Below are 16,243 nucleotides of genomic sequence, written 5' to 3' on the forward strand. Positions count from 1 at the left end.
CTGTCGCACGACGTCGTGGTCGCCCATGCCATTGACATCGCCTTGCCGAGACGCGCTGGCGTGCCGCGCTCCGCTGGGCCGTTCCGTGCCAGCAGAGCACACGCCAGCGGTGGTCGCGCCGCGGTGGATGTATCGGCACAACAGCCATGGCGTCATTCATATGGGACGCGCGCAAACAAACGCCATCTGCCCTCGCCCACCGATCCCGCCCACTCTTCTTTCCCCTGGTGGTATAAGAACTACGGCAGGCCAATGGATCATCGATGAGAGAACGTGCGCGGGCATCTCGGTCAGACGTGCGTCCAGAGTGAAGCCAGAAGGACTACGCGGTACCTGGACTATAAGCGTTTCCACTTTCCCGTCTTCTCGCCGGTTGCCACTGGACGAAGACGACCTTGAGGTAACAAGGGAGTGCTTTCCACGTCGACGACCGGCGTACCAAAGCGGAGGGCGCTGTTCACCTTATGACTTGTCAGAGAGGGATCAATTTGGACTGATGCATTTGTTTAGGCGGGGCTTATTTGGGATAAGGGTACGCAGGATGAATTGACAAAGCAATAGTTTTCCGTACGAATTGTCAGCCATTTTGGGTGACGTTGCTTGAATAGTGACTATGTGAAACCTGTCGTCGCGTACGCCGTAGTCACTTCGGTGTTGCGCTGCCAAGCCCGGGGCAAGGGACCAAATCCCGGCCACGGCGGCTGCATCTAGATGGTGGGCGAAAAGCAAGAACTTCATGTACCGTGCATTTGGATGACGTTAAGTAACCCCATGAGGACAAAAGTAATCCGGAGTACCCTAATATGACTTGTCTCATAATCAGATAGTTTTTTGGTACGTAAAACTCTAGAATCTCATCTATAGTCACTATGTGGGAAACAGAGTCTCATATTTTCTGATGTGCGTCATTGCGATTGCGCGTGTACGGTACCTGAGAAGTTTCTGCTTGTAGTACAAGTGAATATGCGATTGGATTTCTCCACAGACAACGGACTTAGGGAGTGAGAACGAAAAAAAAAAAGAACACGCACTTCTCGTACACTGTCACACGCGTGCAGACCTAAACACGTGTGGTTCATATAACTTTTTTTTAAATACCGTTATATACGCGCGCAAGCACTTTGGCTAAGAATATTAGACTAGAAAATAGCTCAACAAGACGCAGAAAAATTTTACGCTTCAGCTGTAGAAAATTGTATACAAGCGTTTAACGAAACGAACGATTGGGTAGCTTATTAGCTCGGTAATTTGCGATGCAAGCACGCAATATATGCATTGCAACCTGTTCAAACTATTGAAGAGTCCTATAGCGTCAACACCGCGCGCTCATTAAATGCGCAATGAAGGTTTGAAATGAAATACTGAGCGAACATCTTCTGGTCATTTGACATCTCTTACAACCTAAGAGTTTGTCACCTTGAGGAATCAAAAGTATGTGCTCGGCAGTTTAGGCTGCGGTTGCTCAGTTACCGTGATCTTGGGCATATTTACACAGCATCGCGCTGCTTGAACATCTTAAAAAATTTGGTTCATAAATTAGAAGTAATATGCGTAGAGTTAAAGTTAGAGGCAAGTAAATAAAAGGTGTAACCTAGCATTTTCACTCATTTGTGCTGAGGCAAACGGGATCAACGCAGTATGCTTTACCATTCGGCTATTTACATACGTATGCAACGATGCCGTGAGCAGAAGAAATGCACCGGTAACCACTCATACATCTTGTTCTTATCTTGCTGGAAACAAAATAATGAATAGCGACGAAAATTAGTGGCAATGCCCTGGTTAGAAAGACGAAAGGTCGTGTGACCATTGCATAGGCTATGCTTTCCAAGAACCACCAGATCTAGAAACCGTACTAGATTCTATGACTATTTTGTTTTTGCACAAACCTAAAAAGAAAGCAGATGTCGACAAACATTTATTGAATATCTGGAGCTTACCTAGCTAAAAAATATTTCAAGTGCACATTCACTGTACCTCAATCCTGTAAAATTTGTTTGATGTGGGGTAGAGTTTTCTATACGAGAACTTACTGGGTTTCGAAAAAAAAAGTGACATTATGGGAACATACCTCGAAGTACAGTGAATCATTAGGGTGACGTGCCAAAAAACAATTGAAAGAAAGTAACATGATATAAACAAATAAAGAAGCAAGCGACGCCCTACAAAAAAAAAAGAAAAAAAAAAGAAAGGAACCGTGATGCGTGCCAGCGGCTGCCCATGCCTACGCTCCGGAAAACCAGTGTTTCGGCAAATACTTCTCTTTCAATTGCGGTGTACATATTTTTATATCTGACTTTTTGTGCCAGTCCTTTTCCTGTGGCCGCAGAAAAAAGAAGCCGCATAGATTAGGCTTCGGGTGAGTTGGGTCCAGTATTTACTGAATGTGGCTCTATTTCACTTCGGTAGGCAATGTATTGCAACACGCAATCATTTTCTTAGAGGCTCTAGTATGTTCGATGGATGGTCGACGGGCCGCGTTCTGTCAGTAATGATAAATTAATACCATTGTGCTTCATTTAGCGAATAAATAACCTCTGCCTGTGCATACAGCCGCATAAATATTTTGAATTTTTTTGATAATGCAGGAAAACGTTGGTAATGCATGAAAACGACTTAACAAAGCGCGAAGTGGACCCGGACGAATAAAAGACACCCACAGGCCCACGTGTGTGTGCACGTGCTTTTTATTAGTTCGTGTCTAGTTTGCAAGCCTTTGGCCGTGCAAAATCCCTAATTTATATACTATGTAATTATGAAGGGTCACAAGAGAATGCCCAAGGTGTCAATACGACTACTCGAGGCTTTTTATGGTTTCTACAGTACATTGCAACAGAAGTGCGCTACCTTGACACGCCCTTACACTGTATATGAACCTCGGTAAGTTGTAAGCAGCCACCGAGAAAGTCGGACAGCAATGCGTGAAGAGGTGCCCGTTGAATAGGGCTCTGCATACGTGACCTTAAGCCAAGAACAATATAAAATGTATTAAGACATGAAGCCATTAAAATGAGAATTGTCAGTGGTATCTAAAATTTGTCCTGAATACCCTTGGTGCTTTGTGAGCCTCTCTATGTTACACGTGACATAGCGGGTTCACAAAAAACATCACGACTATTTTAATAACGTATTCATGCAGGCTCTGAATCAAATATTTTACATTATAGCTCGATAAATCATTCTTAGTGGGCGCAATCTCCATAGAGTCGATAAGCGTGTAGTTTTACTTCCAGATATCTTGTAATCGAAAGCGGCGTGAGCGGACCTCACGTATTCGTGGAAAGCGGGAATACGCGTTTACCATTTCATTGGCGTCGCAGAGACCTCGCGGTGGCGAGTGAGGCTTTCTGTGCAGAATACCCTGCTGTACAAACAATGCTCCCGTGCTTGCTTATACGTTACGCTGACACCGCGACAATCTTAGAGTAACCGAGCCCTTCGTTGCGGCATTCAACTGCACTCGGATGAGAAGCCAAGACATTGAGGTCGGATCATGTAGTGGCCTCTAACTGTAAGATTCACAGCGCGACCAACCTGGTTGTCGGCGACTTGCTCACTCTGTTTACAAAAAAAAAAAGAAGTGGTACATAAATGTGGTGCCCAAATTGAGAAATGCTCCTGCTTTTAGAATCCACCGGTTCATCGTGTTTTAGTCATCAAAAACTAGTCTGCTCAGCTTTTGTCTCTTTGCATCAAATGACGTTATTTTGAATGTTTGATCATGAATACTCCGGTGCCTGTTTCTCCATTTCTGTAACGGTACGCCGGAACGATAAGCTGAAGGTAATAAAATTGACTATGCACACTTTCTTATTCTCTGAAAAAATTATGATACCCGCCGGCAACCTGAGCTTTGTTATCAATAATGAACTTCCACTTTGTGATAGACAATTAAATATATATATATATATTATTTCACTATTAGCGCTTTTTACGGTTACTTATATTCAGAGCCCGTATTAACGAAAAGCTGTTATAAATGCCAGCCGGGGAAGGTGTCCAGCTAATGTAAAGATGACTTTATGGAGGAAAACATTGTAAATTTGGCAGAAGAATGCGCATATAGCCTAAAAGTAACGTCGGGCATATTCTTGAATTTTTAGCGTGGGCGACTTTAGGAAAGCATTTTGCGGGGTAGCTATGGCTCACCGTGATAACATAGGCATGCCACAAGCCCCCATCAGCTCCACTATCTTATCATTTATATTTCAAATATTCCTGCGTGTTACTACGCTTGAGGTTTGTAAGTTTCCCGTCAGATTTAATCGCGATAGCAGTTATGTGGACACTCCAGGCGCATTTCTGCCGTCAGCATCGACGCCACGGTGAGTTTCCTTATAAAGTCGACGGGCGATAAAATTGTCGGCGCGTGCCATGTGCTGTATGTGCGAGTGAAAGCGCACGAGGGTGAGCCGGCGATTGCGGCCGAACCTCGCGCACGCAACGGCAGAAAGGGGGAAGGAAGCGCGCCGCCTTCCGTCGCGCGCAAGGCTTCGGAGGGAGGGTAGGAAGCGGAGGCCCAACTTCTACTACGGGCATCCCAGGTGGCCACAGGTTGCTGCTGCTGCTGCTGTGTTTCTTCACTGCAGCGTTTTGAGCGAGTTTCCGCGGTCATTGAGTGAGATGCGTTCACGTTGTCTTGTGCGCGCTTGACACAATGTTTCTTTAATTTAGCTATACTCGCGGACAACTTTCCGTGGCTGTGAGGGAAAGCTACGGAGGCAAAGCGTGCACAAGTGTGGGCGTGTCTGAAAAGGGTACCGCGTTTTAATCTACGTTAGTTTAGACTGCGGAAGACAAAACATAAGCACCTTGTTAATAACAGTTAACTAAGGCAGAACATACCACAGAGTGTATATGTTCACTTATCTTGCAGCTTTTCCCTTCCGTGTCTGGGAAAACGCGAAACCGTCGCACTAAGGGGTTGCGTCGATTCAGCGTCTGTTCCCCGAAACCCATCAGCTCTCAAACAGCACTCTCAAAGCACTCTCAAACGCTGCCGGACTACATGGCGCAGTAACGCTTGTGCAGCAGCCACGCGCCCGTAGCTTTCCCTTCATAGGCACAGAAAGTCGTCCGCTAGTACAGTCTGCCGGTGTTTACGAGTCCATGCGGCCAATAAAACTGCTATCCTTACTTCGTATAGCTGTCGACTAATCTGCAATTTCAATCAATGCTTTGCCTCGATTGCAATACCAATCATTCGTACACTCGAGGCGTGCTCGCGCCGTCGGCACCACCGTTTTTGTGTCGGCGCCACCATCGCCGTCGTGCTGTTACTCTTCAAGGACAGTGCACGGGCAGTTCGCGTGTGCTTCGCGTGTGCTTGGTTAAAACGCCCCCAGGGTCGCGAGAGACCCTCAGTGCGTTTGGCTACAAAAAAAAAAAAGAAAATGATGAAGAGGAACTCGAAGCGCCCTTAACCCACGCTCAGCTGGCTCTGGGGCAAAGTCAGCTCAGCATTCTGCTTTTGCTGCGATCAGCCGCAATCACAAGCGTTGTGTGCGCAAGCACTAGTATTTCTTGCCGTGCCGCTGTGTGCACACCAAAACCGTGGCGGATACCTTGGTCTTCGCAGAACGGACAATAACGCTTGCAGCTATGCAAACGACGACAATTGTGTCTCAATTCGTGTACCATTGAAGCACGAAGCGTGCAACGACGGGAGCGGCTCTCCGCATCCCACCAACGTTTGCTTCTTTGCGAACACCCTGCATTCGTCAGGAGCTTGGACCATAGCTTTGGCAGCAGAGCCGCTCGTGGCTGAATATATTCCGCTTCGCACATCATGTGCAACGCTGTGGAGGCTACGCAAAAAGTTCGGTCACGAAATATCTATCATTCCGCGCGTTCCGTCCATGCTTTGCTGCACACCAATGACGTTCGCTCACGTGAACGTGCACGCGAGGCTCCCAGCGACGGGCCTCAAATAAAAAACCGTAAACAACATCACAAATAAAATGATCTAAAAGAGCACATCAGCAGCCTTATATCCGACTTTGGTTGTTCCTGAAGATTAGTACTTATTTCATTCAATACTGAGCCTATATTGACAGCATTAACGCACAATTGTTGCAAGAAAACATGGAACTATACCCAAGGGCGAACACAGCTACTGCAGGAAGTCCCTCGAGCCCCCACAGCGTTGCACCCAAGGAGGTTTGAAAAAGGTTGCACCAGATTTCTGAAAGAAAGTACAGTAGTCCGCGGCGGGAACATGCCGTGGCCACGCGAGGCAGGTAGCAATCCAACGTGATTCGTGGACGCGATCAGCGGTTCGCTTTTCATAACGGCTGGTATTTTTTTTTACTGAGCACAGCACGGATGCAGATGCGAAGAACATTTTGAAAATGATCCCGAGAAGCACCGCCCCTTCAGGCCACACCGCGGGCCGCACCTACTAGGGAGAGTTAGGCCTAACCTAACCGCCGCATTGCAGGCTCTCTGGACAACCGAATGCTGGCAATGGTATTCCGAGCTCTTGATGGCCGAGTAGCACTTCTGTTCAGTGATGTCGCAGCACTGTGCGTTTCTTTTTCCGATGACGAAATATAACAAAAACAAATTCTGCTATGAAGCTGACCATTTCCTCAGCGTGAAAACGGTTCTTTCGGTGTATGGCGCCGAGGTTTCAGGCTACTGGATTTTCAAGCACGGATAAACGTGCTGGCTAAGTCCGTGACGCTATTATAAGAGGGTCCCAAGCAGCCCTTCATTCAATAAATTTCTTCCTTTCAAACATCCTTGTTGTGCTAGCATTCTTAGTTATCAGTACGAAAATATATCAAGCAACAGATACATGCCTCACAATACCGTTCATAACGTTCATAGGAGCCGCTTTCGCACTTTATGTAGGCTTCCGGGAAAATGGATTATTTTCAGCAGGACGCAACCCTTCATTAAGTTTAACGCTTCCGTCAGAGGGCCTACTGAATAATTTTGATTTCTCTGTAGGTAACCAAATATTCCCATCTGTGGAAAAAAAAAGAAAAACAACGTAAGGAGCGGTAAGAATCAATTCACGCCTAAACAATGCAATCAAGTGCATGATTAGCTGTGCCGCTTTTTATACAGGTTGTCTCAATTATCATGCACCAAGACTTAAAAATATGAAGAAGCCACCTAGCTGGACAGAACCGAGGTCATGTTGTTTGCCGTAGGTTCTAGATACTGAGAGTATTTTTGCATTCCACCTAACTACATCATTATACCTAAATTAATAATCCAAATGGCCGCACGCGGCAATTTCGCGTGAATTTGGGGCTTCTTTCACGCTCGGAAGACACTTTTATGCAACACGTATTGAGCAATAGAAAGCGGTATCTGGAACATTTCTTGTTGCTCTGCAATACTTTCATTCACACTTTTAATGTAATCAGAATAGTTGATAAGTTAATAAATAGCTTAATAATATTTGCTTAATTGGGTGAAATGCAACAAAATAATCTCAGTACCTCCAAGCAACGGCAAGAAACATTACCTTTGTTCTGTCCAGCTACGTGGCATTTGCACATTATTGAGCCTTGGTGCATGATAGCTTGGGCAACCTGTTTTGAAGATTAAAGCATTGTCCTGTGATTCAACACTGGGGGCGAGTTCCAACAAATGATTGAGTGCTTTAACAGAGAGAGAGTGTAAGAGTGGTGTAGCAAATTAACATGTAGAAGAGAAAGAGAATGATCAATAGCCTGGCATGGGAACAAGAATTCGGGATAGCAAGTCTGTCTCTAGTCTGTGAAGGTTTGCGTTTACGAAGGTCAATTACTCACAGGGGACCCTGATCACGAGAAGGAAATTTACAGAAGAATAAAAATGGGTTTCAGTGCATACCGCAGACATTGTCAAATCATGCCTGGTAGCCCCGTACCATTATCATTGAATAGAAAGGTGTACAATCAATGCATTCTACCCATGCAACATATGGGGCAGAAACAATGAAATTGACAAAGAAGCTCGAGAACAAATTAAGGCCCGCGCAAAGAGCGATGGAACAAAAACTTTCAGGCGTAACGTTCAGAGACAGGAAGAGAATGGTGTGACTCAGAAAGCAAACGTGCATAGCCGATATTCTAAGTGACATTAGGAGAAAAAAATGGAGCTGGGCAGGCCACGTAATCCGTTGGGCAGATAATCGGTGGACCATTAGATATACAGAATGGCTGCCAAGAGAAGGGAAGCGCCGTCGAGGACGGCAGAAGACTAGGTGGGCTGATGAAATTAGGAAATTCGCAGGCGCTAGTTGGAATCAGTTGGCGCAGGACAGGGGCAATTGAAGATCGCAGGTGGAGGCGTTCGTCCTGCAGTGGTCAAAATAAGGTGAAATGAAGACAATGATGGACTTTAAACGCGGTGAAATTTCGCCTTTGCCGGAAGAACTACACGCTCAGGTGTAAATATCACAGTATCAAAATTAAAAGAACCATCGGACTTCTTTTTTCCCGCGAACCAGTTGTGGCCAAACTTGACGGCGCTTCTTATCCCACTGCTTCTTTGGAAAGCCATAAAGCTTCGCCCCTGCCGAGTTACCGTAGGTAATCTTGCATCCCAATGCAGCAGCGTTTGGGATGCAAATACTGGATATTGGATGCAAATACTCTTCCTTCCTCCCTCCTCGACACATGCCGGCACTTAAAGATAACAGCCTTTTAGAAGCCCTCCGCGAGGCAGGTTCACGCTTCAGCGCGCTAGTGCTTTCCCGACATGGACGCGCTGGCAGCCGCTGCAGTGGCGTGTGCCGACGCGTAGTTGAAAGTGTAGATAGTGTGGAGTTGAAAGTTTGAAAGTGCAATTGAATATGTAGGAGGAAGTCCAAGAGTAATGAGAAAGAAAGTGAAAGAAACAGTGACGAGTAATTGGTCGCGACATGCAGAAGAGCTTGCGTTTAAAGTAAACGGAAGTATGAGACCATCACAGTATAGGTTAGCAATAGACGTTTAGAGTATGGGTACAAAAAAAGCAGGGGAGAGACTGATACGACCGGATCCATTACAGGAATAGGCAGCTGCGCGAGGTACAAGAAGGCTACAAGGAAAAGCACGTTTAGCATACCCGAGTAATTCAAGCAAGCTAGGTGACGATTCGGCCCGCCCCGTTTCAAAGTGGATGTGTATAAATCATCACCATCATCAGTTATATGGGCAGGATACCTATGACAACTGTCAAGGCTATGTTTTTGCCGCACAGTGCCAGTCAACTAGCGTGCTGTATAGCGTCAAGATGTCACCTCCGCGTAATTTTTTTGATTTCCAACACTGTCTGCGGAGCTCCAGCGCTAGGCTAATCCTTGTTATCACGATCAGTACTTCGAGCTTAAGGCGAAACTGCCCAACTTATTGTCTGCCTCAACGACATCTCACTTTTACAAAAAGCAGTTCCAAAATAGGATTTTGTAGCACGGTGCACCAAAAGTGCATAAAAGTGTTGTCTGACTGCGGAATCTTTTCTTCAGTAATTTAGAGGCGCGTCCAATCATAGGCCTTCATTTTAAGTGTGTATTCACTTACGAAAGAAAGTACAATCTTGGATTGGCTTCGTGATTTTATAGTATAATTAGCTTTGTTCGCACACGTATTCTTAATTGAGGTTGGTAGTCGTATACATGAATAACTTGTTAAAAATACTTTGGCATACAACATTAACAATGTGTACCGGAAACATTGTCGAGATTTCAACGAAAATGTCACCTATAAGACGAGTTCAAGTGTTTATTCCCAGCGCTGTACTCGAGCTTATTTCACCAATGGTAAACAGTCAGATGACAGGGAACGCAATAACTTGTTTAGAGCAACGTAATCACATTGCATATAGATGTCTATATGTTTCTTTTTTTGTCTCTTACAACAGATAAGAATTTTCCCACGCGGTTTTCTCCAGTGCCCCATGTTTGATCCGCCGTGCATCTTCGCTACAATGTATGCCTTGGTCGGGCGATAAATTTCTGCAGCGTCGTCGGCAGTTTCTTTTACAGTAGCGCTGCAGTAGCACTGAAGAATGCCGGGCCTGTCACTTGGTTTGGGTACCTCAAAACAACGAACGATGCATCATAGCTGCGCACGTCTGTCGGGATATTGACCTTCCAGGTCCGCATGGCTGGCGTCCAAGCAGCCGCAGGTTTCACAAGCGCCGCCCTGTGAGCAAACGCCATTTCAGACGCGCCTATCGTCACACGGTGTACAGGCGAAGCCGGTCGCGTATCCGCAATTGGGGCACGCGTGGCATTGACCTTGATGAGCAGTGAAACGGCGACCCACTATCGGCACTTGCGGCAGCGGAGGGTCGCGCTCAAGGGGTCACCGGTCCGCATGACAATGGTGCCGTCGCCACCCACGCGTGAGCTTCGTCGCATCTCGTGCCATAATCTTATGCTGGCGCAACTGGCGTAACACAGTGACTTGGCTTTGTCGTATGCACGCGGCGGAGAGAGTGCGAACGTTTCTTTGTTTGTTTATTTGTTAACGCACGAATTGCGCATACGCGCTTCCAGTAGGTGGTTTAACCGGCGACGCCGCCATGCGAGCGCGACATGCGCGTAACGCGTGAAGGGCGATTTCCGCTCGGGTAAGCAACAGCCGGCGAGTCTGCACCGCTGGCTTGAGTGTGCTGCGTCTGTCGTCTGCTCGTATTTTCAAAACTTGTCTACGGCGCTTTCTCTGGACAGTGTCGCTCTGCTGTGATGGGACGCAGACGTAAAACTGACGCCGATAACTAAGCCGGAATAGAACGCCGACAGAAAACAATAAAACGGAGACCTGAGCCCGGATCGCGTTAAACCTTGCCGGACGTACTAGAAAGTTCTATCCATTCGTCCATCGATCCATTCTTAGAGTCAGTTACCTTTAATAGTGATGCGCGAATTGCATGGCGTGCATGATCGCCCATTTATATAACGCCTATTCCTCAAATCGAGCACATGAATCTCACCATAACAGTCACGCGCTTGAAGGTGGAAAGGCAAATGCTCCTTAACGTTTATTTCTTTCCGAGCCGACATTCCTTTGGCGGTGTAGTTTTCGTCCGTATACAAAGGAAAAGCAATAATATGAGCGCGCAGTATTTGGGGCATTTTGCCCTCCAGGCTAGAATGCGGGGTAAGAATTAGGCTCACAGCTTTAGTAAAGAGCTAAAAAATTAAATGAGACTTTCGCAATTGCATATTTTAGCGCCTCAGTAAAGCCTGCTCCACTTCCCCCACCAATCCCCTCGTAGGCTCTATCCGAACAGCAACAATTACTGTACTACCTATGACTGGTTGTAAACTAGAAGGGCAAGGTTGGGCTTCGTTCTCGGTAATCGTTCAGGCGGTGAACTGACGTCTTCTGCTAAAATCGTGTCTTCAACACATGCTCACTACAATAGGGAAATGCCGGCCATGCATAAATAGTTTGATGAAGCCATTGTTGCGTAATCAGGACAAACAGGTAGAACAGATAACAAGACACCAGCGGCTCTTGTGCCTGGTTCACTGTTCTGTCTTTCTCTTGATTGCGCCACAATGGCTACAGAAAATGTTAAAGGTACACTAAAGGGAAAATGATTTCTTCAGTATAATTAGATTACCCTTCTACAACACCAAGAACACCAACCTTACTACGATAAGACGCTTAGTAAGCAAGAAAAACCCGCTAAAGCGAAATACAGGTGGCGACACCTCCTTGAAGTTCCCACACGAGGCCGCTGTGACGTCATGGATTTTGGTAGCGTCTTCTAGGGCATATTTACTTATTTAAGAGTACAGATTGACTGCTTTGTGTTTTAAAGGAACCAAACATTAAACATGGCAAATTTGGGGAACATTTGCTGAGCCAACGCGGCCCAAATACGAAAATATACTTTGGGCATCCCTGACGCCACAATGACGTACCGGCGTCGGGATTTCGGCGCGAAATTCAAATACTGATACTTTGACAATCATTTTCTCGTCTAAACTATTATTTTGAAATGACCACCTGCAGGGCTCAAACAATGCTTTATCAGTCTACACTTATTTATTGTTTTGCTTTAGTGTCTCTTTAACCAACTCGGTGAACATACATAGTTCTATATCTCGAATTTCATCTTCATGTGATGAACCAAGTGAAGGCTCGAAATAGTTTGATAGGGTCGAGTTCTCAACCAAAAGATGCCTTGAGTGTTGGCGGCTTTAATGCACTTTTAACTTTTTTGTCTGCCATTAGATCACACTAGCGGTGGGGAAATGGCCATTTCGGAGCAAATGTCAGCAGTAAGACGTCGACTTGCGATAAATGGGAAGTGCTGAAGTGTCGTCAAAGGGTAACTTCTCAGTCGTTATTTTGAAAACTGAATTAAGAAAGTGCATATTGAATGCCTATTTTAGCAATTGATTTGCATCTAGAAATCGTGAAACAGTTGCACACACGGAGGTGCTTCGCAGTTGAGGCAGCGGTACGCCTTAAACCCCTTTATCGTCCTAGTCCCACCGCGTTCTAACTCCGCCTTTCCTAAACACACCTGCCCGTCTTGTTCACTTCAGCCTAGATTATAGATCGATTCTAAATACAGCTGCACAAGCATTCTTTATATTTTCATTTTGGGCTCTTTGTTCCAAGAGCTTCGAACATGCATTATGAAGAAAGGACGCACCGACTCTGACTAACCAAGGAAGGCTATAATGTACACGTATAATTTCATCTCTCATGTAGGCATATTAGAAGTCGTTCGAGCTTTTCCTTAACCCCCCAAAAAATCAATAGCCAAATTTGAACGCGTAATAACGTAGCTATTTTTTACTCATACTGCTATAGAGATTGCGCTCATCTTTTTAAATTATGGTTCAACGTCACCGCAATAGAAATTTGAAAACAGATGCAGCTCCAAGAGATCCTTCAGCAACATTATAACTGCTCATTGACACAAACTGCTAATTGCCAAGACTAAACGAATCCTTGTCTTTTTACAATGTTTCGCAGCCGTAGTTTTTCGACAGGTAGACACAAGGTTATATAACATCTTTTCTGTACTACTGCATATTATAATATCACGTTGCAAACCCCGAAAAAGAACCAGATCTTGAAAGTTTCTGCTAAAGAGATGGGCCGTCTTCACTCCTCGCAAGAGCTCTGCTCTTCGAGTCTAACGCTGCCTGAAATCAACAGCAAGCACCATCACCACAGTACCCCGCCTTTCTTGTCTTGCAGGATGACTCCGCACAGTTCCTGGACGTGGCACGGCCTCCAGCTGGTCGCTTCACTGCTAGCGGCCACCTTAACGACAGCGCTGCTCTTCTCCGGTGCCGCGAGCGCTGGACGGGCGGTGCATCCTTATCCACACCTTTCCCGAAAAGGTCGCGAGCTGGAATACTTTCCCGGCGTGGGCTTGGTGGAACCGCTGGGCCTGCTGGCAGTAGCCTCGCTGCCGCTGTTCGTGCTCTTTTCGGTCATGTGGCTCGTGTTCCCACTGTGGTTCAAGTTCCATCACTTCGGGCTCTACGGGCACGGTCTGGTGCCGGGAATTTTGCCCGGAGCCGCGGCAGGCGGGGTTCCGGCGGCCGGAAGACGCAGGAGGAGGGACCTCCGCGAGCAGCAGAGAGGCGGCGAGAGCCTCACCGAGGTGGCCGCGCGTGTAGTCAAGGCTCTACGCGTTGGACTCGACAAGTACTCGTAACCCCCGAGAAACCGAGACACCGCTGACTTGAGTCTGAAGATTGATTCGTTTTCGTGGTTCTGACACGGCTGATCCCTCCGAGGAGTAGCAAGAATGACTATTCTCTTCACCGCTGCTTGCGCTGCCAGCACTTTCTGAATGACTTGTTTGAATAACGTTCAGGCCAGGGGTGACCATTGACCAAAGGAAGCGCATATATTTCCGTCTCGACAAAGCGCGCTATAAATAATGCTTGAGTACTACGTCAGAAAGAATGCTTTTCATTTTTTCCGGAACCAAACTAATGCTGCTGGCTGGTATGCAGAGATAAAAGCAAGAGTGGCGCGAAGAATAAAATATTAGATACGAAAACAATTAGGCTTATGTTCTCTTGCATGATGAAAGAACGAGGAGCAATAGCAGGGACCCATGAGCGCTCGAATGAATGTGCGCAATGAAAACGCAGAAAATGGCTGCGTGGAAAAACTTTAAATGGGGATGTGCAATTTGAGTTCGCCAAATGTGGCTGTAAGTTAAGATTTTCAGTCGCACAATGAGGCATATTAAATGTGTGACAAGCGCTTGACTTCAACACATCTTTAGGCTGTTCTATGGTCTTTGATGCTCGATGTTTATGCTGTTTCCTTCAATGTTACGCCGCCATTCAGCAGTGATAGCTACAAGTCAGCTGCAGATAATTCTTTCGTCGTACGATCTAACCTTCCAAGATATCTGCAATCGGTCACTTCACCTCAACTGCCTTGGTGCAGCGGTTAGACCTGGCTTGCATTTTCCAATGCAGTTGTGCTCGGTTGACCGCACAAGTGAATTCGATGACAAAAAAATACTGATCGCACATCAACACTTTACTTCCTGCAACGTGGTATCGCCTAAGGAATGTAACGTTCGAGGGTTGCGACTAATTGCCGCTTTGACCGTTCATTTCGCACTCAACAATGCTTACAAACAACTGGCTATTCTGCTTGCGATACCTACGATTTACTTGTTCTTTCTTTCGGAGCTTCGTCCTCTTAGGATATGTTCTTTGACAGTACTATCGACACGGCGCTAGCAATATATAGAGGAACGAAATAAAGCAAACGTGGTAAATATAACTACGAAAGCTCGTTGTGTGGAATAAACACTAGGGACAAAAATACAAACCAATCATAAACTCTGCTTACATTATTGTGATGATTAATAGAACAATGTTATGGAACACTTCACTTAAGTAATAGGTGTCAGGAAAAAGTGTAGGTTTGGTTCGAAGAGGCAATGACGACTCGTGCGATAAAAGCAACAAAAATTTACAGCACATAACAGACACCTGAGAGCAGCGGCGTTTCTTTCAAAGCTGCACAAAAGCGGCTTACTCGTTCATATTGTGCATAAATGTGTGCAAGAAATAGTCAGCCTACGAAGGGTGAACTCTTACGACCAGAGCAATCACGACACAGAAGGAGACGCCGACACGGAAACCCACACCGTACCAGCCCAACGCAACCAACTTCTCAGAAATAGTCTGAGACACAATGTGCGTCATGAGAGTCGTGTACGTTACTTGAGAGGAAAACGTCCAATAATAATTTATTGTTCTAAGGTTTTTCGTAACACGGTAGCAAGAGTCATTAAATTCAATGTAAGCCTGCCGCCATGCTTCACTTTTGACGTGACTGCGCGAAATTAAACTTCGGATACTTCAGCGCTCTATGAGGATACTACGGACTGAAGGACCTCTCGAGAATGTGCGTTGTGTGTTGTGAGGCTGCAATATTACAGGGTGCCTCGAATGGGATTGTTTCAATAAACTCCTGACTGAACTCAACTAGTCTGCTCTTTTTTTCCAAAACTGATGGGAGAATGTGGTACAGAGTCAGGGCTGGCGCAATAGGCCACGCTGTATAAGTGAATAAAGATCTAATTTCTACAAATGAAATCCTGGATTGCTTGCTTTGAGAAGTGGCCTTCGCCGCCAAATTTGTTGTAGTTAACGGACGTCTGCAGCCGTCGTCAGTGGCAGATGAGAAAGTTGTGTGCGGAGTACAGCGGCACGCTACAATGCATGTTACAACACCCTAAAATACGTCTAAAATATGTACTGGCATATTTCTCTTCATAATTTCCCTTGTGATCGAATAGTGGGAAATGAAATACTCAGAGCAAATCAAGAAAATATGATTATTTCCGCGGAATGAATTTTAAATGACTGTAGTAGATACTCATTCATAAATGTGTATTACACCAATGAGCATACTTTCAAAAGTATTGAGTGCACAAAATCGTAGGCACAGCAGTACGGGATATTCAAAGTGCATACTCCCCTTGGAACACTCGTCATGTCCGCCATCTTAGTTACGGCGCAGTGGCGAGGCCAGCTGCCTGCTCGCCGAAGGTGGCCGTGCGGCTACTCATGATTGAAATGCAGCAAATCACCTTGATCGTGCGGCGAGCAATGGGCCGTGCAATTCACTCTGCTGCCGCGAATTAACGAAGCCAAATCAGCAAGTTCAGGCATTCTTCGGTACTCGTGCTTATTGCATTCACAAAATAGCCGCCACCCTCTCCCCTGCACTGCTTTCCAAACAAAACCACAGCTGAGCCTCTGTTTCTTTTTTTTTTTACGAAGGCGATGGGGGCTTCAAAC

General features: G+C 46.0%; 1 protein-coding gene across 1 annotated transcript; it reads left to right on the forward strand.

The window, feature by feature from the left end:
* The first annotated feature begins 240 nt into the window (after positions 1-240).
* On the forward strand, positions 241-14,382 carry LOC142571071 (uncharacterized). Its single transcript, XM_075679366.1, has 2 exons — positions 241-400; positions 13,155-14,382. The coding sequence occupies exon 2, from the start codon at positions 13,156-13,158 to the stop codon at positions 13,618-13,620; it is 465 nt and encodes a 154-aa protein (XP_075535481.1). The 5' UTR covers positions 241-400; position 13,155; the 3' UTR covers positions 13,621-14,382.
* The last annotated feature ends 1,861 nt before the right edge of the window (positions 14,383-16,243 follow it).

The sequence above is a fragment of the Dermacentor variabilis genome, chromosome 2 (genome assembly GCF_050947875.1).
Source record: "Dermacentor variabilis isolate Ectoservices chromosome 2, ASM5094787v1, whole genome shotgun sequence".
Lineage (NCBI taxonomy): Eukaryota > Metazoa > Arthropoda > Arachnida > Ixodida > Ixodidae > Dermacentor > Dermacentor variabilis.

Bases quoted from the DNA above. Each gene is read 5' to 3' on its own strand.
- LOC142571071 (XM_075679366.1), top strand. From the start codon at position 13,156: ATGACTCCGCACAGTTCCTGGACGTGGCACGGCCTCCAGCTGGTCGCT.